This window comes from Manis pentadactyla, chromosome 2, assembly GCF_030020395.1.
Source record: "Manis pentadactyla isolate mManPen7 chromosome 2, mManPen7.hap1, whole genome shotgun sequence".
Taxonomy (NCBI): Eukaryota; Metazoa; Chordata; class Mammalia; order Pholidota; family Manidae; genus Manis; species Manis pentadactyla.
Window position 1 is genome coordinate 32,351,884 of NC_080020.1, and position 22,324 is coordinate 32,374,207.

General features: G+C 45.5%; 1 protein-coding gene across 1 annotated transcript in view; it reads left to right on the forward strand.

Annotated features, from left to right (window-relative positions):
* CYFIP2 (cytoplasmic FMR1 interacting protein 2) overlaps positions 1–22,324 on the forward strand; it is a 127,888-nt gene that overhangs the window by 20,213 nt on the left and 85,351 nt on the right. Inside the window, exons 2-10 of the mRNA XM_036913222.2 lie at positions 6,148–6,288; positions 7,791–7,880; positions 10,238–10,315; positions 11,802–11,903; positions 15,215–15,396; positions 17,187–17,283; positions 18,548–18,676; positions 19,830–19,934; positions 22,124–22,215. Of these exons, the coding sequence (XP_036769117.1) occupies positions 6,172–6,288; positions 7,791–7,880; positions 10,238–10,315; positions 11,802–11,903; positions 15,215–15,396; positions 17,187–17,283; positions 18,548–18,676; positions 19,830–19,934; positions 22,124–22,215 (992 nt within the window). The 5' untranslated portion in view covers positions 6,148–6,171. The remainder of the gene's footprint in view (positions 1–6,147; positions 6,289–7,790; positions 7,881–10,237; positions 10,316–11,801; positions 11,904–15,214; positions 15,397–17,186; positions 17,284–18,547; positions 18,677–19,829; positions 19,935–22,123; positions 22,216–22,324) is intronic.

Consider the following 22,324-nt stretch of genomic DNA (forward strand, 5'->3'; position numbering starts at 1 on the left):
TTCTTCTTAATTTTATTTATTTCTTCTCTGATCTTTATTATGTCCCTCCTTCTGCTGACCTTAGGCCTCATCTGTTCTTCTTTTTCCAATTTCGATAATTGTGACATTAGACCATTTATTTGGGATTGCTCTTCCTTTTTTAAATATGCTTGGATTGCTATATACTTTCCTCTTAAGACTGCTTTTGCTGTGTCCCACAGAAGTTGGGGCTTAGTGTTGTTGTTGTCATTTGTTTCCATATATTGCTGGATCTCCATTTTGATTTGGTCATTGATCCATTGATTATTTAGGAGCGTGTTGTTAAGCCTCCATGTGTTCATGAGCCTCTTTGCTTTCTTTGTACAGTTTATTTCTAGTTTTATGCCTTTGTGGTCTGAAAAGTTGGTTGGTAGGATTTCAATCTTTTGGAATTTTCTGAGGCTCTTTTTGTGGCCTAGTATGTGGTCTATTCTGGAGAATGTTCCATGTGCACTTGAGAAGAATGTATATCCCGCTGCTTTTGGATGTAGAGTTCTATAGATGTCTATTAGGTCCATCTGCTCTACTGTGTTGTTCAGTGCTTCCGTGTCCTTACTTATTTTCTGCCCAGTGGATCTATCCTTTGGGGTGAGTGGTGTGTTGAAGTCTCCTAGAATGAATGCATTGCAGTCTATATCCCCCTTTAGTTCTGTTAGTATTTGTTTCACATATGCTGGTGCTCCTGTGTTGGGTGCATATATATTTAGAATGGTTATATCCTCTTGTTTGACTGAGCCCTTTATCATTATGTAGTGTCCTTCTTTATCTCTTGTTACTTTCTTTGTTTTGAAGTCTATTTTGTCTGATATTAGTACTGCAACCCCTGCTTTCTTCTCACTGTTGTTTGCTTGAAATATGTTTTTCCATCCCTTGACTTTTAGTCTGTACATGTCTTTGGGTTTGAGGTGAGTTTCTTGTAAGCAGCATATAGATGGGTCTTGCTTTTTTATCCATTCTGTTACTCTGTGTCTTTTGATTGGTGCATTCAACCCATTAACATTTAGGGTGACTATTGAAAGATATGTACTTATTGCCATTGCAGGCTTTAAATTCGTGGTTACCAAAGGTTCAAGGTTAGCCTCTTTAGTATCTTACTGCCTAACTTAGCTCGCTTATTGAGCTGTTATATACACTGTCTGGAGATTCTTTTCTTCTCTCCCTTCTTGTTCCTCCTCCTCGATTCTTCATATGTTGGGTGTTTTGTGCTGTGCTCTTTCTAGGAGTGCTCCCATCTAGAGCAGTCCCTGTAAGATGTTCTGTAGAGGTGGTTTGTGGAAAGCAAATTCCCTCAGCTTTTGTTTGTCTGGGAATTGTTTAATCCCACCGTCATATTTGAATGATAGTCGTGCTGGATACAGTATCCTTGGTTCAAGGCCCTTCTGTTTCATTGTATTAAATATATCATGCCATTCTCTTCTGGCCTGTAGGGTTTCTGTTGAGAAATCTGACGTTAGCCTGATGGGTTTCCCTTTATAGGTGACCTTTTTCTCTCTAGCTGCCTTTAACACTCTTTCCTTGTCCTTGATCTTTGCCATTTTAATTATTATGTGTCTTGGTGTTGCCCTTCTTGGATCCTTTCTGTTGGGGGTTCTGTGTATTTCCGTGGTCTGTTTGATTACTTCCTCCCCCAGTGTGGGGAAGTTTTCAGCAATTATTTCTTCTAAGATACTTTCCATCTCTTTGCCTCTCTCTTCTTCTTCTGGGACCCCTATAATACGGATATTGCTCCTTTTAGATTGGTCACACAGTTCTCTTAATATTGTTTCATTCCTGGAGATCCTTTTGTCTCTCTCTATGTCAGCTTCCATGCGTTCCTGTTCTCTGATTTCAATTCCATCAATGGCCTCTTGCATTCTATCCATTCTGCTTATAAACCCTTCCAGAGTTTGTTTCATTTCTGCGATCTCCTTTCTGGCATCTGTGATCTCTTTCCGGACTTCATCCCATTTTTCTTGCGTGTTTCTCTGCATCTCTGTCAGCATGTTTATGATTCTTATTTTGAATTCTTTGTCAGGAAGACTGGTTAGGTCTGTCTCCTTCTCTGGTGTTGTCTCTGTGATCTTTGTCTGCCTGTAGCTTTGCCTTTTCATGGTGATAGGAATAGTCTGCAGAACTGGGACGAGTGACGGCTGGAAGGACTTCCTTTCTTGTTGGTTTGTGGCCCTCCTCTCCTGGGAGAACAGCGGCCTCTAGTGGCTTGTGCTGCGCAGCTGCGCGCAGACAGGGTTTCTGCTTCCTGCCCGGCTGCTGTGGAGTTAATCTCCGCTGTTGCTGTGGGCGTGGCCTGGCTCAGGCAGCTACTCCAAAATGGTGGAGTCGCGTTGGAGCAGGAGCTGCTGGGAGGCTATTTATCTCCGTAAGGGGCCTCCCTGCTCCCTGCAGCCCAGGGGTTAGGGTGCCCAGAGGTCCCGGATTCCCTACCTCTGGATTAAGTGGCCCGCCCTGCCCCTTTAAGACTTCCAAAAAGCACCCGCCAAAACAAAACAACGACCACAAAAAAAAACAAGAAAAAAAATTTTTTTAATTAAAAAAAAAAAAATTTTTTAATTAAAAAAAAAAAGGTGGTCGTTCGTTTTTCTTTATTCTCCGGTGCCAGCCTCAGGCCTCTGCTCACCGGTCTTTCTGCCCTGTTTCCCTAATATTGGGGTCCCTGTCCCTTTAAGACTTCCAAACAGCGCTCGCCAAAACAAAGCAGCAAAAAAGCAAAAAAAAAAAAATGGTCGCGCGCTTTTCTTATGTCCTCTGTCGCCCAGCCTCCAGTGCCTGCTCACTGTTCTTGCTGCCCTGTTTTCTAGTATCGAGCGCCCTGCACTCTGGCCCGGATGGCTGGGGCTGGGTGTTCGGCAGCCCTGGGCTCCGTCTCCCTCCCGCTCTGCCTGCTCTTCTCCCACCGGGAGCTGGGGGGAGGGGCGCTCGGCTCCCGCGGGGCCGGGGCTTGTATCTTACCCCCTTCGCGAGGCGCTGGGTTCTCTCAGGTGTGGATGTGGTCTGGATATTGTCCTGTGTCCTCTGGTCTTTATTCTAGGAAGGGTTGTCTTTGTTATATTTTCATAGATATATGTTGTTTTCGGAGGAGATTTCCGCTGCTCTACTCACGCCGCCATCTTCCGCCCCACCCTCCCTCATTGCTTTTTATTGCTGCCCAGTTTTTCATAGTAAAAAACTGTATAGCTGCACTATGGTTTATTCAGATGGTCCTCTGCTGATTAGACATTTGCAATTTCCAGTCTTTTGCTATTACAGGTAGTGCTGAAGTGAAGAGCCTTGCACACAAATTAAATATCTTCTTGCATTTTCGTCACTGTGTCTTTGGCTAGATTCCTACAAGTGGCATTGCTGGTCACAGGATAAAATGCTTATAGGAGTTTATTCGATATTGCCAGATTTCCTTCCATAGGGGTTGTGGCATTTCACATCCCCACGAACAGTGTTTGAGAGGACCTGTTTCTCTGTAGTCTTTCCAACAAGTATGTGTTGTTCAACATATGGCTTTTTTGCCAATCTATCATGAGAAATGGCATCTCCATGTAATTTTAATCTGGATTTGTCTTGTTATAAATGAGGTGTAGTGATTTTTTTTAAATGCAGTCTTCCAGGTACTGTGGATGGAATCCAGACCTTTTATTATTAAGAAGCTGTGTGTGTGCCTGGTGTGAAGGGTCACGGGGAAGACAGTGTAGCACAGAGAAGGCAAATAGTGAATCTGTGGTATCTTACTACACTGATGGACAGTGACTGCAATGGAGTATGGGTGGGGACTTGATAATATGGGTAAATATAGTAACCACACTGTTTTTTCATGTGAAACCTTCATAAGAGTGTATATCAATAATACCTTAATAAAAAAAAAAAAAAGAAGCTGTGTGTGTGATTCTTTGGCACAAGCAGGACGAAGGACCACTAATGCACCGTGTTTGAAAAGACCTCGCCCGGAGCCCAGCCTGGGCTAGCCCTCCAGCCACTATGCGTGGTCTCGCAGTGTGAGTCTGAGCACTTGGGAGGAAGTACAGACTCTGGGGCTGGAGAGACCTGGGTTCCAGTCCTGACTCCACACTTACTAGCACTTGGCCTTGCAAAATTACTTAAATTCTTAACTTCTGTTTGCTCATTTGTAAAATGGAAATAAGCAGAGCACCTACCTTTATAGGGGTGATGTAAAATTAAAATAGTTGAGTGCTTGGCAGAGTGTCTGACACAGAGTAAAGGCTAAAGAAATATTTGTTTCATTGTTATTATCATTATTATTATTTGAATTTATAAAGGGAACTCTTAGGACTTTGGTGGTTGTAGATCATTAGCCCCTCCTGTAAAATGAACTTAATATTCATTAAGAAAGAAGACAGTCTTTTTTGTGGATTGGCAAATGGTTTTGCTGTAGAACTGGATGCCACATTTTCCGTTCAGGGGAGAGAAGAGGAAGCAGCATAGGTGTGGAGAGAAACGACCCCCGTGAAGCCAGGCACCTGCCAGGGACAGAGGCGGAAGTCCCTTCGGAGCTCCCTGTGTACTCACTATACGTGACCTTCGCTGCTGCCAGAGCGCAGCAGGAAGGTGTGCAGAGAACTCTGTGAAGTGTGAAGCACCCTCCGCTGCTCCGCCCCATCGGCCCTTCCAGCCACGGGCCTAAAGGAGATGCTAGTTTAGGGCAGCTCACCGTTGGGTAGCTCTGCCGCTGTTTCAGGCCTTTGCGGCTGCCAGACCCACTATTCCTGTCAGCGGCCCTTTTCTGCCCTGGCCTCTGGCAACACATCCTGATGAGTGAGAGAAACTCCAGCCCTTGAACCTGTCTCACACCTCCCTGGGTCTGGGACGGGGAGTGAGGGGCGCTCCAGCTTTCAGGGCAGTGGGCCTTCTCTTTGTTTCCTTATTCAAATGTGCTCAAGGGTGAGCTTAGTAGTAGTAGTAGTATTTTTATAAAACTGTCTTTTAAGATTTTTGTTCACCTAGTCTACTCTTTGTTCTGCTTTGCTGTGTTTGTTTGCTTCATTTATTTCTGCTTTTTGTAATTAGAATCCATGAATTCTCATTTCTTTGGGTTGATTTCTATTTTTTCTTTAGATTTTTAAGTGGGAAATTAGAGCCAGTAAGTTTCACCTATTTTCTACTAAATGCATTTATAACATTCATCTTCTCTTAGTTCTAAATATTTTATCATTTCTATTTGAATACTTTTTTAGCTATGAAAAACCTTGAAGTATGTTTTGACAAATTTTCTTAGGTATGGGGGGGTTGGCTATAATTTGCATCCTTGATTTCTAATTTTATTGTACTACATAATCAGTAAATGTGACCTGTAGGAGGTCATATTTGGGAGAATTTATGAGAACCTGTTTTATGACCTAAATCATGGTAATTTTTTATCAGTGTTTCATATGTGCTTAAAAAATGAGTATTCTGTTTGCTGGGTGCTGAGTTCTTAAAATAGTAAGTAGCTTGATTTGGGTGCCTGTGTTGTTCAGATCGTCTTCATCTTCACTGCCTGGCAAAGTTCTCATCCAAGCCACTGCACTCTACCAGGGTCCAGACACAAAAATGTCCATTTAGGGCTGATTTGTTTGGTGTGTTTTATAAAATATAGCCAACCCAAGGAAGACAATTGCAAATATTTTTATTCTCTTTTTGTTAATAAGATTAATTATGCTGGAGTCAATTCTTTTAATCCCAATTTAATTAGTCATAAAGCCTAGGCTTTGGTTTCAGGTTGATAATCTTGGCTGTCTTGATCATGGATATTTGTGCTGTGCAATAATTTAAGAGAAGAACTGATAAATATCCACCTGAAGAACAAAGACTGGGAGGTGACCGTGGCCTGTGTCCTAGCATCAGGCATCATCTGAGGCCCTTGGCCCGTCGTCACTGGTTGCATGGACTTCACATGACCTCTCTGAGCCGTCTTCCTTCAGTAGTTATGTGGATAAAACACCACCTACCATGATAATCACAGAGGGTTGTGGTGAAGCTTAGCTGAGACAATATACATCAAAAAGCAAACTGTAAGAGATTCTCAAATATCAGGTGCAGGTGGTTACAATGCATGTTAATTCCGTCTATTCTCTGGAAGGAGCCTGGACTGGGTGAGATTGGAGTGGTGTCTGCAGACCCCTGAAATGCTTCTCTTCCTTTCCCTAGGTGCGGAATACAGAACCTGCAGCCATGGCCGCCCACGTCACCCTGGAAGATGCCCTATCCAATGTGGACCTGCTGGAGGAGCTGCCCCTCCCCGACCAGCAGCCGTGCATCGAGCCTCCCCCTTCCTCCATCATGTACCAGGTAATTCCCCTAGAGCCTTGGGGGCTTCTGAAGCTCTGGGGACCTCCTAGGAGGGTTTGCCCTGAAGGCAGAGGGAAGGGGGGTACCTGCATCTGAAAGGTGAAAGGCCACAATCTGATGGAGTCCCTTGTGCACTGTTGAGCTGAGTGTAAGGAGTAGATAAGCTAGTACAAGTACACCAGGGCTGTTTCTCTTCCCCAGAGAAGGCTTGTTCATCTGCTCTGACCCCAGATACCTTCCCTGTTCTTGCTATGGTATCAACCAAGGTTTTGGCAGCTCTGACCTCATGAATTAAACATAGCAATTTAGAAACCCCAAGAGCCTGCCTGGGTAATTACTTTTCCTTCATGTATGTGCAAAGAGTTTTCCACTCCCCAGAGCAGCTAATGGCTCAGGAAAGCTGGTCACAGTCCCTTGCTTTTGCCTAAGAGAGGTGAACTTGCGATAAACTAGGATCACCTTGCTCAAAGCCCTGACTCCCCCCAGGGCGTGGTGGGCAAGCATCAGCGCAGCCAGATCAGCCTTGCCAACAGCCCCTCGTCTGGGTGTGCCGGGCAAGTTGGCCACGTTAAGAAAGATAGGTTAATTTGGAATTTCTAGTTGTATTTGACCTTTTTAAAGTTCTTGGACTGCTAAATGAGACTAAATATAAATGCATAATATATTTTTAATTTCATTTAATGGTTAGATTGATTAAGCACATGCCTGAATGTTTACCTCATAAACTTAGTTTAGGTATATTTTTCTAACCCAGATTAAATTTTTAATTATTTAAGTGTCTGTTTTATTACAAGCAATACAGAAGGGTATAGCAAAAATTTCCCTGTAACCATGTCTAGACACACATACCTTTTTACCATATATATGATAATAAAACATATACTTATAAAATATATAGATAAGATATATTTTATAAATATACACAAAAATAAATATATATTACCCAAAGTGAATTACTCTCTCTATATATATATTGTTCTATGATTTGGCTTTCTTAGCTTAAAATTTATTATGTGTTTCTTTTCCATGACAGTACTATACTGCTACCACATTATTTTTAGCCATCATATAGTAGTACTTATAAGTACATTGTACAGATATACTATTATTTAATGTAGTGTTTTCCTGTTAATGGATAGTTAGGTGGTTTCCAGTTTTTCCCATCACAAAAGCCATAGTTATGGCTTGTAAATCTGTATCTGTATCCTCAGGTGAGTATTTTTGCAACTGCTGGGTGAAAGCAGTGCACATCTTACCTTTTAACAGCTATTGAGGCTTGTACACCTTTAGCATTTACTACTGAGCAGATGCGTCCCTGTCTGTAGCCGGCTTCTGCCCATTGTGACTCAGAGTGGGATCCCTGGGGGAAGGTGAGAGGATGATGTGGACAAAGGTTTCCAAGAACTTGTGGCATATGTTGGCAGAGATTTATTTCCTGGATGCCCAGCCACCTTGGACCTGTTTTCCAACCAATAATTGTTCCTGTCCTTAAATTCCTACAGGCTAACTTTGACACGAACTTTGAGGACAGGAATGCATTTGTCACGGGCATCGCAAGGTACATTGAGCAGGCTACGGTGCACTCCAGCATGGTGAGTCTCCACAACCCTGGTGGCATGGGAGGTGCCCTGGGTGGCATTGCACAGGGCCATATGCTCGGCTGTGCCAGGAACACCTGCCTCAGTCAGACCCCACTCTCTGAACCCATTCTCAGCCCGGCACATCCCCTCAATGCCTGGGGCACACATGCCCTCTATTGTCCAGCTTTGCAAGTCCTACTCACCTTTAGAGCACAGCTGAATCCCCACTGTTTACTTCCCTGAGCTTCCACAGCTTTTTTGGTTGACATGTGATAGATCCTGCCTTGTCTTACATGCTGTAGACTACTGTCTGTGTGGGATTTTGTCTCTTGACCGAAGTAAAATTTTTCTCCAAAAAATGAAAGTGGCTTTAGAATAACACATTATTTACTTGAGGAAGCTCGTAGCTTCAGTCATTCACAAGTGGGGTCAGTCATCTGAATGAATGACTTGGAATACTCATGCCTACTAGTGGGCAATTCGGCACTAATAAGTAGACACACATTCGCTATGTTACTGTCACTTCCCTTTTCTGACATGTGTTCTGAAGCTACGGCAGCAGGAGACTCGCAGACTTGATCTTGGTTCTCTCTGGTCTCAAGAACAGCATGTTACTGATTTACAAAGTTCTCTAAATTAAGAATTGAAAGGTGTGAGTCAGTGACATTTACTGCTGTAAACAAAACTATAAAAATTAATAAACTCCACATTAAATCCAATCTTGTGTTAGGATATTGTACTACGATTTATGAAATAGTTGTATAGAATAAAAAAATAATCAGTAAGGGTTCATTTTTATATCAATACATTTATAAAAGAGATGGTCTAGTAATACTCTTTTTTATTATATTTTTTGGGATATACTTCATTTAACAAAATTCACCATGTAAAGTGTATGATTCCAAAATTTAAAAATATATTCTCAATGTTAAACAACTATCACCATTATCTAATTTCCATCACCAAAAAGAAACCTCAAACCCAGTTCCTCTCTCTACCCACCACCTGACAAATGCTGGTTTACTTTCTGCTTCTATGGATTTGTCTATTCTGAACATTTCATCTAATTGGATCATATAAAATGTGGCCTTTTGGGTCTGGAATCTTTCACTGAACATAATGTTTTCAAAGTTCATCCATGTTGTATGAGTATGCCATTCTTTTTTATAGGTGAATACTATTCCATGGGGTGGCTTTACCACATTGTGTTTATCTGCTTATCAGTTGATGGACATTTGGTTTTTTTTTTCCACTTTCTGACTATTAGAACAATACTGCTGTAAACAAGCATGCAAGTTTCTGTGTGGACATGTGTTAGCACTTCTCTTGGATATACACCTGGGAGTGGAATTGCTGGTCATATGATAACTGTGTTTAAATTTTGAGAAACTGCCAAGCTATCTTTTTCCTCATAATACTCTTAACTCCCTTTACAGATTAATTAGCATGTGGTGTGTGTGTGTGTGTTCTGTTTAATTCTCATAATATTCTCAGGGGTTGTTACTGTCATCACTTTTAAACAGATGACTAAATTAAGAATTATAGGTTAAGTGATTTCCTGAATGCCAAAGGGCTAAGAAATGATGATGATCTGGGGTTGAAGCCCAGCTATTTGGACCCTGAGATTAGGGCTCTTTCCGCGGTAACACTTACTAGGTGAGGTGAGTCATCACTGTATTTCTCGGATTGATTCTTCAAGCTGTTGTTGGTTTTGCCATCTGTTCTGTACTATTTTAAAAAATTGATCTTAATCATTTTCCTGCTTGTGAAATAGTAACATGAGTGCTTATAAAAGTACAAACATTATAGTCCTATGTGATATGGAAAGTGAAAGTCCCTGTTTATACAACCCCACAGGGAAACTGCTTTTCATAGCGTGGTGTGTATTCCACCACAATACCTTTCAATGCACAATAACACAGTCTCAGAATTATTCCTCTTCATTTGGTTTAACCTGCTGGTTTACATGCTGTGTTGTTACTTGCTATTTTCTCACCAACAGCATATCTGGGACAGATTTATATTGGAACAGATAGGTCTGCCTCCTACTTTCTAAGGCGGCCATCCATCTGCTTGCAGAGCCCTTGGGTTCTGAGGAGGATAATTTAGGCCAGTGCTTCTCAAACTCATTGTGCACTGGGAGTGTGAGTCGCCTGGGAATTTTATTGAAATGCAGATTCTGATTCCATAGGCCCAGGGAGGGGCCTGAGAGTCTTCATTTCTAATACCACTTGCCGCTTCCCCTGTGATGGCCTTGCTGTTGGTCCACAGACCACACTGAACATTAAGGGTTTGGAGAGCTGTTGAGAAGCCTTCCGGAACCAGCGTCTGGAATACTTTCTCCTCGCTGAGTGGGTTTTGCTTTTCAGAATGAAATGCTGGAAGAAGGGCACGAGTATGCAGTCATGCTGTACACCTGGCGCAGCTGTTCCCGGGCCATCCCCCAGGTGAGACTGTCCTTGCCGGGTGGCTCTCCTGTCCCTCCACCCCCACCAGAGAGCTGAGCTTCTCCAGGGAGCAGGGAGTGAAGCAGAGCCTCTTATCCAAGGGAGTGCCCTGAAGACGTTTGGAGAGCTTCCCATGCAACTGATACCTTAAAAAATTTGTTGAATTTTTTATTTCAAAAGCACTATGTATGCCACCCGTATGACACCCAAGCCCTTGCAGAAAGGTGAAAGTAAAACGCAACACAGCCCCACGCCCTCACTGCCACCCCCAAACCAGAATCACAGTGGGCACATGGCTGCATGTTCGTCTGAATCTTTTCCCTTGAATATTATGACTATTTCTCTGAATATTATTCTATAAATTCTTACCATTTACAAAAGTGTTCTTTCTCATTTTGTTCTGCCACTTACTTTTTCCATGTAATTCTCTACTACTGACTTTTTCTCCTGTTGCTACAGATACTTTATTTACCATCATCATCATCATATAATTAGTGGGTCTCGGTGTAACAAAACAACAAACCACAGGTGTGCAAAGTATGCAGCAACTGTTCCTCTCCCTTCTAGTCCTCGCCCCTGGAGTAATTACCTATTAAGAGCTTGGTTAGCACCCTTTCAGATTTCCTGGGCTTGTATTGTGTAGGGACACACAACATACACACTGTTTTGTTTTGTGCTTTAGCAAAAATGGGATTAATTATACTTACTGTCCTGAAGCTCTTGTCACCTGTCAAGTTTTTGGTAGCAATCTTTCCATGTCAGTTCACATAGATCTAGCCCATTCCTTCCAACAGTTGCATAATGATGCTGTATGAATGCATCCTATTTTATCCATTTAATCATTGACTGGTGGATATGTATCTTGTTGCTACCATTTTGTGAGTTTCTAAGCAACAGTGTGAAGAATGGCCTTGTGTTTGTCCTTGGCTTGCTCCTCAGCTTCAGTCGACCTGCTGGCAGCCTTGGGTATGCATGCTGTGAGAACATCTGTGCTGCCACGTGATTCTCATGTGTAGAGAACCACTGCCCAGAGAAAATGAGTTTCTTGATGGGCCCGAGTTTGGCCAAGGGCTTTGCCACAGGTGCATCTGGACAAATATATTTTCTCTGCTTATAACATTTTTCTCTGCTTAGAATCTGGCAGGGACCTTACTGGGGCTGGAGCAGGAAACGCTGAAGAAGGGTGACTTTGCAGATCGGGGCAGACGTGTGCTCGGCTCATGATCGGGCACAGAACAGACTGAAGGGGAGGAAGGTTCCGTCCCTGAAACCGGCTGGTCTCTTTCCTATAGCCAATGTCCCTGGAGAGGTTGTGCCCCTGTCAGACCATACAGATAGGGCTATGCCTGCCTCCTCTCACTGCAGGCCCATGTCATTTATCATCCTAAATGAGGTGTATTCAAGAGTAAAAAAGGGCCCTGCTGATAAGACAGCAGGTATGAACCAGGACTGCCTGGGGCAAACCAGGTGTGCGCTCTCCCCACAGGTGAAATGCAATGAGCAGCCCAACCGAGTGGAGATCTATGAGAAGACAGTGGAAGTGCTGGAGCCTGAGGTCACCAAGCTCATGAAGTTCATGTACTTTCAGGTGAGGGGTGTGGGCTGGGTCAGGATTAGGAGACCTGAGAAGGTCCCCACACTCCTAGATGCTGGAGTTTTATGCCATGTTTTCATTTGGCAAATACTGTTTGAGTGCCCCACTACACCCCCAGGTGGGCAGGACAGACAAGCCTCCCTCCCTCCATGTGCTTACATCCTAGTGAGCATCTGCGTGTGTCTGCAGCAGGAGAGACTGGCAATAAACGATACACAAACATTTTCACGGCACGATGAGTGCTGCAAATAAAATAAAACTTTAAAAAAACCTCTGGGGCCAGGGGTGTCTGGGTGCAGCTTTAGGGGTGGCCTCTCAGGAGGTGGTGTTTGAACTGAGGTCTGTATGATGAGGAGGAGCCTGGCGTGTGATGACCTGGGGAAGAGGGTTTTGGGGCTCTGGGGCATGCCAGAGCACGGCATGGAGGAAATAGAATGACACCGCAGAGGGTGTGCAGTGAGAGGGGAAGTGATGAAAGGTGAGGTTGGAGATGTACACAGAGAGCTGAGCATTTGGGGCCCTGTGAGCCAGGAAGTGGGGCAGGAGAAGAGTATGTGGCTTTTGTTGAAGCACTGTAGATGCCACTGGCTGTTTCTAGTGGCTCAGTGTGATTGAGGTGGATGCTCTGGCTGCTGTGGAAATGGAGGGGAGGTGGTGGTAGAGAGCTGTGGAAGGTGGGAGGGGAGAAGAGTGACAGCAGGGAGACCCATTGGGAAGCCAGGAAAAGGGATCATTTAAAGAAAGAAGAGAGAAAAGAGAGCCAAGGGCTTCCATGAATGAACGGTGAACAGAAATGACAAAGGGAAAATAATGCAAACAGGTTGATTATTATGGTTATAAGGGAAGTTGTTCAGGAATGCAGGATAAACAGTTGAAAACCAGTCTGTACCCCAAGGTGGGGGTCATGCCGCACGATGCCCTCCACATGTTCCACTCAAGAGCTGGGCTCCATAAATAGTCTCTCAAGCACTGGTTGAATATCCACCCTGGGCCCAGCTCCCTGCTGGCCTCCTGGGGGCGGGAGGTAAGAATGTCTGGGGAAGCTGCAAGCACAGGGCCGGAAGACTGGCTTCAGGGGCAGGAAGGCTGGCTTCAGGGGCAGGAAACCCACCCTCCTGCCCATTGTAACTATTGCCTGTGAGGTATTCCGGCACCTGTTTTCTCCCCTTGGAAATAATACCTGTTTCACAGGTTTGTGGTGAGGATAAATGAGGTCTCTCTGCAAAGAGCCAAGTAGAGCCCTAGTTACTGAGGAGGCTTAACAAATCCCAGCTGCTATTATTAGCATCATGAATCTGCCTTCAGGGAGCCTAAAATTTCTTTGGAAGCAGATCCAAGAGACAAAAACTAACCAGAACCTGAGTAAGTGCTAGACTGAGGGCCTTCTGAAAGGAAGTGTTTAGAGAAGGGAGGCTCTGGAAGAATCTAGAACTCCTCTGTCTAATACAATAGCCATTAGCCACATGTGGCTATCTACATGAATTAATATTAAATAAAATTAAAAATTCAGTTCCTCCATTGTACCAGCCATTTCAGTGTTCAGGAGCCACATGTGATGAGTGGTTATCACATTGGACTTTTATCACATTGGAACATTTCCCTCACTGCAGAAAGTCGTACTGGATTTAGACTCTGGAAAGAGAAAGTGTGGTTTGGTCTAATCTCTGAAGGAGAGGACTGGCTGGCTGGCAGGGATCCGGGCCCCCAGAGTGGAGCCCACACCTGAGGAGCAAGCCCCTCGCCGTCCTGCTTCTGCTGTCCTCTTCCTCCTCCTCCACCTCCCCTCTCCCCATATCTCGCCCTGGGTTACTGCTTTGGCCTCTTTTTGGTGATTGTTTGGCTGCTTTCTTTGGTAACAGATTTATTGAGGTACAGAATTCACATATGAGTTCATCCATTTAAAGTGGAAAATTCAACGAGTTTTATTAGTATATTCACAGAGTTGTGCGTCCACCACCACAGCCGGTTTTAGAACATCTTCATCACCCCACAAAGAAATCCCGTACCCTTTAGCTGTCACCCCATTATACCTGCCATCTCCCCGCCAACCAGCTCTAAGCAGCCACTAATCTACCTTTGGTCTGTGTGGATTTGCCCCTTCTGGACACTTCACGTGAGTGGGGTCGTACAGCCTGTGGTCGTTTGTGGTGGGCTAGTTAACCTACAGAGTGTTTTCAAGGTTTTATCTATGCTGCAGCATATGTCCGTACTTCATGCCTTTTATGACTGAATACTAAGTCATTGTATGGATCTACTACGCATTATTTATTTGTTAGTGGATACTTAGGTTATATCCACTTTTTTACTATTATGAACAATGCTGCTTATGAATATGTATGTGCAAGTTTTTGTGTGGACCTATTCCATTTCTCTTAACTATTCTCCCTGTGTCTACCTCTGCCTCCTACAGTCTGTTCTCACATAGCAGCCACCAGGACCGTTTTGAAATATAATTCAGACTGTTGTCCTGTTTCATTTCTTCCCGCCTGTCCTCGTCTCATTCAGTGGGGAAGCCTGTGCTCTCACAAAAGCCTGCGAGAGCCAGTGGCCCCGGTCCCTCTCTGTCCCAAGCTCCTTGCCCGTGCTCACTGCACTAAAACCACTCTTGCTTCTTTCCTACCCTGCAGCGTGCCAGGCACACTCCTGCCTCAGGGCCTTTGCACTGGCGGTTCACACTGTCCAGAATGCACTTCTCTTAGTTACCCCCTGTCTTTCTCTTTCTCTTCTATCAAAATCTTTTCCTGTAAGTTAACTTTTTGATGATTTCCTACTAAACTGTATCCCTGTCTCATTCCCTGCTTTATTTTTCTACATAGCATATATAACATACTAATAGAATTTGTTTTCTGTCTTCCTTTACTTAGTGGGTAAAGATTATTTTTTTCTGTTTTGTTTCCTGCTTTACTCCAGTGCCTAGAATGATACCTGGCACATGGTAGATGCTCAATAATGCTATTTATTGGCTGAATGAACCTCTTTCTCTGAATGTCTCTCTCATTCGCTACCCCTTGTCTGATGCCTGACACTGTCCTAGGAGCTGGGATACAAATATGAACATGACATAGTGTTTCGCAGCAGAGGCATGGCGAATGGGTTAATTAAGCCTGACTCATTTGTGGGCAGGTTCCAGTCTTACCTCTACAAATCAGCTTTTGATTTAGAGACTCCTCTGGGAAAGGCCTCCTGGCAGATTTGCCTTTCTCCAAGTGCCCAGGCTCTGACCTTGGCCCCTGCTCCCCACTACAGAGCACAGCGAGCCACCCCACCAGGCTGCCCGCCCTCAGTCGCTCTCTCTCTGCCTGCAGCGCAAGGCCATCGAGCGGTTCTGCAGTGAGGTGAAGCGGCTGTGCCATGCCGAGCGGAGGAAGGACTTTGTCTCTGAGGCCTACCTCTTGACCCTGGGCAAGTTCATCAATATGTTTGCTGTCCTGGATGAGCTGAAGAATATGAAGTGCAGCGTCAAGAATGATCACTCAGCCTACAAGAGGTCAGGACCCCCTACCCCCTCGTCCCTGTCCCTGGGTAGCCGGCCACAGGGAGGAAGAGGATGGAGCCCTTCGAACAGGCTCCTCCTCCAGAACCAAACTAGCCATTCCCCAGACACAGCAGGGTTGGACCTGTATCTATTTCTGTAGTTTGAGGAATAAGGTACAGAGCTGAGTCTTTGGAGAACTGGGTCTTTGTAGGATTTTCTGACTCGAAATGAAATCAAATCCTCATTTCCCCCGCCTGTGGAAATGGACATTTTCTGTTGCCCCATGCAGTATGAGACTAGTAAAAGAATCATAAAATGGTCACATTAGTCATTTCCTGCAAGAATCAGAAAGCCAGTTCAAACTGCTTATGTAAGAGAAGAAACGAGGTTGTTTGGTTCCTGGATTGGTATGTAGATTTGTGCCTGGATCCAGGTACTCAGATGATGGTGGTCTGGTTCTCTCCACCTCTCAGCTCAATTTTCCTTAACATGCGCTTCATTCTCAGGCAGGCTCACACCGTGTGATGGCCTCCAGCCACCGTAAGCTTCCCTGTGGCCAGTGTAGCAACCCCAGATGAAGGGAGAGAAGATTGCTCCTCCTTGCAGATACTTTTGCAAAGGTCCCAAGGAGTCCCAAGGAGTTTTGTCATTGCTCTAGCCCGGAGTGTGTGCTAACCCCTCCGTCACTGGTGGTGGGAATGGCTTTGATTGTACAGGTGCCGCCCTTGGGATCAGTTGGGGGTCACAGTCCGATCACAAGAAAGAAGGACTGATAATCGGGAAGGGCTCCTCTCCAGCAATTAGGATACAACCATCCAGAAGGGGAGCAGGGCAGTTGAAAGCAACAGACACCCTCTCTGTTGTTGAGGCATAGATGAGCTCCAGAGTGTCTGGACACATCTCTTAGGAAGGATTTTCTGTCACTGATGGAGAGGGCCCTCCTCCTCGAACCACATCCTCCTGGGCCCCACAAAGGAGGTAGCAAGCAGCAGACTGAGTCTCAAAATTTTATCCTCCGTAGTAAATTGTGAAACCTGGTGTACCCAGCAGAGAGAGCTTCATCTCCACCCTGATTCAGAAGTGGCACCTCCACACAGATTCCGCAGACAGCTCCTAGTATATCTTCCTCCAATTTCCCCCAGTTTGGGCCAGCTCCTTCCATTATAGCGACAATCAGCATGCTCTTTGGACCAGCGAGGGCCATGAGCACGGCAGGTGTCTTGCCTGTGTTCTGTCTGTCATGACACAGGCTGCATCCCCACCACCTTAGGCTGGGAGGTCCAGGGCCCTGTGATTTTCTCCCTTAAGTTCTGTGTGTTCCCTGCACCCATCATCCCTTCACCTATAACCTGTTAGGTTAAAAAGGGTTTTGTTTTCCATGCAATGCTTTGCTATAGAAGCTTTGAGGTTTTCTTATAAATAACATAATAACACAAACAGAACATTTTGCCTTTGATTCTTCTCTAAGACAACCAGGTAGTCTCACTGGAGGGCACTTCGAGGCACAAGGATGCCCCTTTCTCCCTGTCTTACCATCTCTGGCTGGTGGATAGGGTGCTAGCTGCCCTGAAATTCCCTGAGCCTGAGCTTCAGTGCATTCTTACCTTGTAATTTCAGGTACTCTTGTCCCTAGGGTGTGGACAGTCCCAAAGCCAGTGACTCCGGAACATACTGTCCTTTGCCATTAGAACCCCTGTGCTATTCAGAGCTTGGTTAACCTGGAGGGACTGTAACCATGGGCCCCTGGCCTGATTTAGGCTGGCTGTTCTTGAACATTCCTGTCTGTAACACCTGTATTCCAGGGCAGCGCAGTTTCTGAGGAAGATGGCGGATCCACAGTCTATCCAGGAGTCACAGAACCTTTCCATGTTCCTGGCCAACCACAATAGGATCACCCAGGTGACGGCAAACTCCTGCTGGTCCTGGGCTGGCATCCCAGTGGGTGGGTGGACCGTGAGCCGAGGAGCTCAGTCCATATCCAGCATCCCTACTGCCCCTCTCAAGGGTTAAGCTGCAGATTTAAGTCTCTTCCCAACCCCAGATGACTCTCACCCTCTGCAGATTCTGTTCTCTGAAAGCGTTCTCAGCTAGTGTACTGCCCCTGCATCAGAATACATTGGAGAGCATCAGTTCTGGAGTTACACAGCCTTATTTTCTAATCCTGGACCCTCCACTGACCCATTGTGAGACCTCAGGCAAGGTCTAAGCTCAGTTTCCTCAGCTATAAAACAGGGCTGGTATTTTGAGAATATGAGCCTGCATCTCATTGGACTGTGGCGAGAAATAATGAGCTGCTATATAGAAGTTCTTAGTATGCAGAGCCTGGCAGATAGTAAGGGCATAAGAAGGGGTAGCTGTTCTTACTGCCACCACTTTGCCGGGGTCCCCCACTTGGCTCTGGCTCTCACAGTCTGCCTGATGGGTCCATCTGCCAGTTCAGCCTTCACAGGCATCAGTAAGAAGGTGAGCAGCACCCGGGCCAGACCTGAGGGGCCCTCCCTCGCCAAAGGGTTTTCAGGCTCAGATCTCTCAGGGACGCTGCTGGCTTTTCTGGACCCTTCCTGATCTTGGTTAACCACAGAAGGCTGTCAGTATTGAGGCTCGGGTTTCCTTCCTGTGCCTTAGCCCCATGTTGTCTGTGGAAAGCACCAGTGGTGCTTTCCACTGGATACCCCACAGGGTCCCCAATTTGTCCCTTCGGAGAGAAAGGGCCTAAGACCTTCTCTTGTGAGAAATGTCCTGCACTGCTTTGTCCTGCCAGGAGGGGCCTGCCTGGCAGCCCAGATTCCCTCCACTGGGCCGGGTCTTCTGCCATCCCCTGAGATGATGTCATGGCTAAATCCACACCTTCAAAACTAAGCCAAGATTGGTACCAGCCTGTTGCTGAAAGCTGAGTGTCTCTTCAGCTCAGACCAAGAAAGCACTTTCTAGCCATCAGTACTTCGAGGAAATAAAACAGAGGGCCCCAAAGGAGAGGTCTGCCACAGGAGACATGCAGGAGCCCTGACCAACACTGGGGATATGAGGAGAGGATGCAGGCTGCCCTCCTCCTGGGGTTCAGCGGCACCTGCACTGGCCCCTCCACCTGGCTGGGCGCTTTCTGCAGTGGTGGGTGTGAGGCGGCTGCAGGGGTGGGGCTAACCAGAGGGGGGCTGCTGTTTAGTGTCTCCATCAGCAACTGGAAGTGATCCCTGGCTACGAGGAGCTGCTGGCGGACATCGTCAACATCTGCGTGGATTACTACGAGAACAAGATGTATCTGACCCCCAGTGAGAAGCACATGCTCCTCAAGGTACAATTCCTGAGGTCACACACCCTCAGCCTGGGCTTACCCTCTCACCTCCTCCTCATTTAAAATCATTTTTGGAAAATAGTATTTATTTTTTCTTTCTTAAACATTGATGCAGATCTTACGGCACATCATATTTTGTAACCTAGTCTTTTTCCTTTAAGATGTCATATATACCTTTCCAGACATCATGAAAGGTATTTCTGCAGTGTGATTTTTTTAATGGCTGCCAAGTATTCCATTGTAGGGGGACATCACTATTTAATAAATCCCCTATCACTGGATGCTTGTTTGCCAGACTCACGGAGTACTCTTGTAGCACAGCTTTTGTGTTCATGCTGTGGTCAAGTCAGATTACGTAGGGAAGGCAAAAATCTTCAAGCTTTCACTATTTTGCCAAAATGGTCAGATTTGTTTCATCAGTGTATGAGTTTTGTTTTAAATTATCAAGTAATATTTTTTACTGTAGAAAATTGGGAATATACAGATAAGCAAGAAAAGGTTTAATCCCTCACAATCTTTCCACTCATAGATAACTCTTTGAGCATTTTGATGTATTTCATTCTTTTTTTTTCTATGTTTATAATTTTCAACATATGCAATATACCTAACTTATGTGTGGGTATACTTTTTTATCCCATTTCGTTAAGTGTGTGTAGAGTATTATACAGCCCTTAGGTGATGTCATATTGATGAGCTCTCATTTCTTTAGCCATTATTATATTGTTAGCTGCTTAGGCGGTTTCTAATTTCTCTCGTCAGCAATAGCACCAAAACAACCAACCTTCTCCATATTCTTTATACATACTGCATAGCCCCTTTTGATTATTTCTTTCCCAGAACCCAACTTTTCAGAGTTCTCTGGCAATTTCCTTTTCTTCCTCTCCCCCATGTCTTAGCATGACTCTTGCTACTCTTAAGAATGCCAGCCCTGCTGGTGTTCCCGTCATTATGTTTCCATAGCACCTTGAGGAAGTTTACAGGACAGTGTGGCTCTGTGATGTGTTCACTGGCTTCCTCTGCACAGTCAGAAACCCGAGAAGTTATCAAAAGCCCAGCATTTGAACATATGCAGAGACCTCCTTTTTTTTAGGTGTTTATGAAATTTTTCTAGTGGATGTGACTGGCTTCTATACTCTGCCCCTTCTCACTCTAGGTAATGGGTTTTGGTCTCTACCTGATGGATGGAAATGTCAGTAACATTTACAAACTGGATGCCAAGAAGAGAATCAACCTCAGCAAAATCGATAAGTTCTTTAAGGTCAGCCCCTGGGGCTGGGGCTGGGCAGGGAGCCACAGGTAGTCTATCTGGGGAGAGGGATGAAATTAGCCAGCAAGTAGTGGGGCTTGTTCTTTGAGCTGTAGCTCTAAAGACCCAAAGAGGAAAAGGAGAATTAAGTGAGAGGATCCCCAGCATCCCTCGGTAGAGGAATCTACACTTTAGAAGGCTGCCCCATGGAAGTCACACATACTCCCAAGTCTGAGGACTCAGCTGGGATCTGGCTGGGAAGCCTTATAATTTTTTTTTGCAAACTGCTTCTTCCCTTTCCTGAAATCTTGCCTTTTAAAGAAATAGGTACATCTCAGAAGAATCTGCTTTAATTTTCAGTATGAATCAAGTCACAGAAGCAAGAGGAATTAGAGACTAGATTTTAAAATAATTCACATTTGCAAAATCACACCCTCTCCTGGCCCATCGGAGGCCACCTCAGCTTGCCCCTGCCTCTGGGCAGACGTCCTCATCAGCATCGATCATATACTCAGTCCATTTCGGTGCCTCAGAGATTTGATCTTCTGGCCCCAAATCTTTAAAAATAAAACCCTGCGGTTAAATTAAACCCTTGAGGTTTTCACAAAGGGATTTCCTACTTTGGAATTGAATTCTGTGTGCAAGTTTATTCTAGCATTGGGTACTTCAGAGTGGGAGTGGAGCCTCAGAGGTCAGATAGGAAAAAGCCAGGCTTAGCACTAAAAGTGGAATCCCTTGAAGGTATGGGGTGGGGGACACACACCAGGCTAGGCCAGGATCCCACCAACTCTTCAAAGTGAAGGGGGAAACAAGCCACTAAAAGGCATCGTCAGACTTTGCTTTGCTTCTTTTCAAGGCTGGCATGTTCACTTTTCTCTCTAGCTGCCCCAGATGAAAACAGCTCATCTAGGGAGACCCTTGCAAAATCTGCCTCTGCACATAGTCAGCGTGAGTGAGATGGGGGTGGAGTAGAACATAACCTCACCCTACACAGGCCTGGGTTTTAGTCTGGCTCTGCCACTTAAAAGCTGGGTGACTTTGGGAAGGTCACAAACCTCTCTGAAACTGAGTTCTCCAGCCTGAAAAATTTGAACTAACGATAAGGGTATTTACTTCACAGTGTTCCCTTGAGGACTCAGTGGGATCACATAATCAGTTGAGTCAGAGCCTTGGGTTATAATCCTGGCTCCTTCACTTCTAGTAGGTCTGACTGTAAAAACATCACATCAACTCTCTGGGCTTCATTTTCTTCGTCTGTGGAATGGGAATAACAGCACTGACCTCACAGTAGTGACTTCACAGGGTTATTGTATGGATTGAGATACTGTTTTTTGTTTTGTTTAATAGGCTGTTTTTAGAGCCGTTTCAAGTTCATAGCAAAATTGAACCACATACAGATATTTCCCTTGTCCCCTCTGCCCCCCTCATAGTCTCCCACATTATCAAAGTCCTCCCGAGTGGTACATGTGTTACAGTCAGTGAACCTGCAGTGACACATCACGGTCACCAAGTCCGTAGTTTACATTAGGGATCACTTGGTGATGCAAGTTCTGTGTGTCTTGACAAATGCAGAATGACATCCATCCACCATTATGGCATCATACAGAATATTTTCACTGCCCTAAAAATCCTCTGGTTTTGAAGTAATTGGCACGGTACCTCGTGCACCAGAAGCAGACAGTAAAATGCCAGCCTTCGTTTCTTCGTCCTCGTTTTCAGTTAGGACTTGTCGGCCCGCTCATGTTAGGCGCCCTCTGGTGTTCGGTGTTAGGGCTTCAGTTGTTCCACGCGGTGGAGTTTCTCAAGAAGGCACGTCCAGCCAGCATCCGGGTACCCACACCTAGCCCAGAATTAAAAGCAGCAAACATCCTCCAATCTGAGGACAGTTAGAGCAGAAAGGACCCTGCCCTGTGAGGCAAGCCATCTGGCCCGCATCCTTTCATCCTTTCTGCCTGCTAGATGATGTTGGACAAGTCATTTTGCCCCTCTGGGTTCAGTTGCTGCAACATAGGGTCTCTTTGAGACAGGGGATGACCTGTATGCTAGCAGAGGCTCCTTCCGGGTCCAAGGTCCCAGGCAGCATCGTCAGAAGCAGAAGCTAGAGGTCGGCCCAGAGGCACATGGCGGCTGCTTCCCCGGTGCGAGGCAGCCGCCCAGCCCTTCCCCCAGCATCTCACACTCTGTGTTTGCTTTCTTTGCAGCAGCTGCAGGTGGTGCCCCTTTTCGGCGACATGCAGATAGAGCTGGCCAGATACATTAAGACCAGTGCTCACTATGAAGAGAACAAGTCCAAGTGAGTGCCTGCCGTAATGTCTCTCGGCTCCCGCGAGGACGCTCAGCCCGGGCAGGGGGCCGAGGGGCCACTTCAGCCCCTCCCCCCTCCCCAGAGCCCTGGGCAGGTG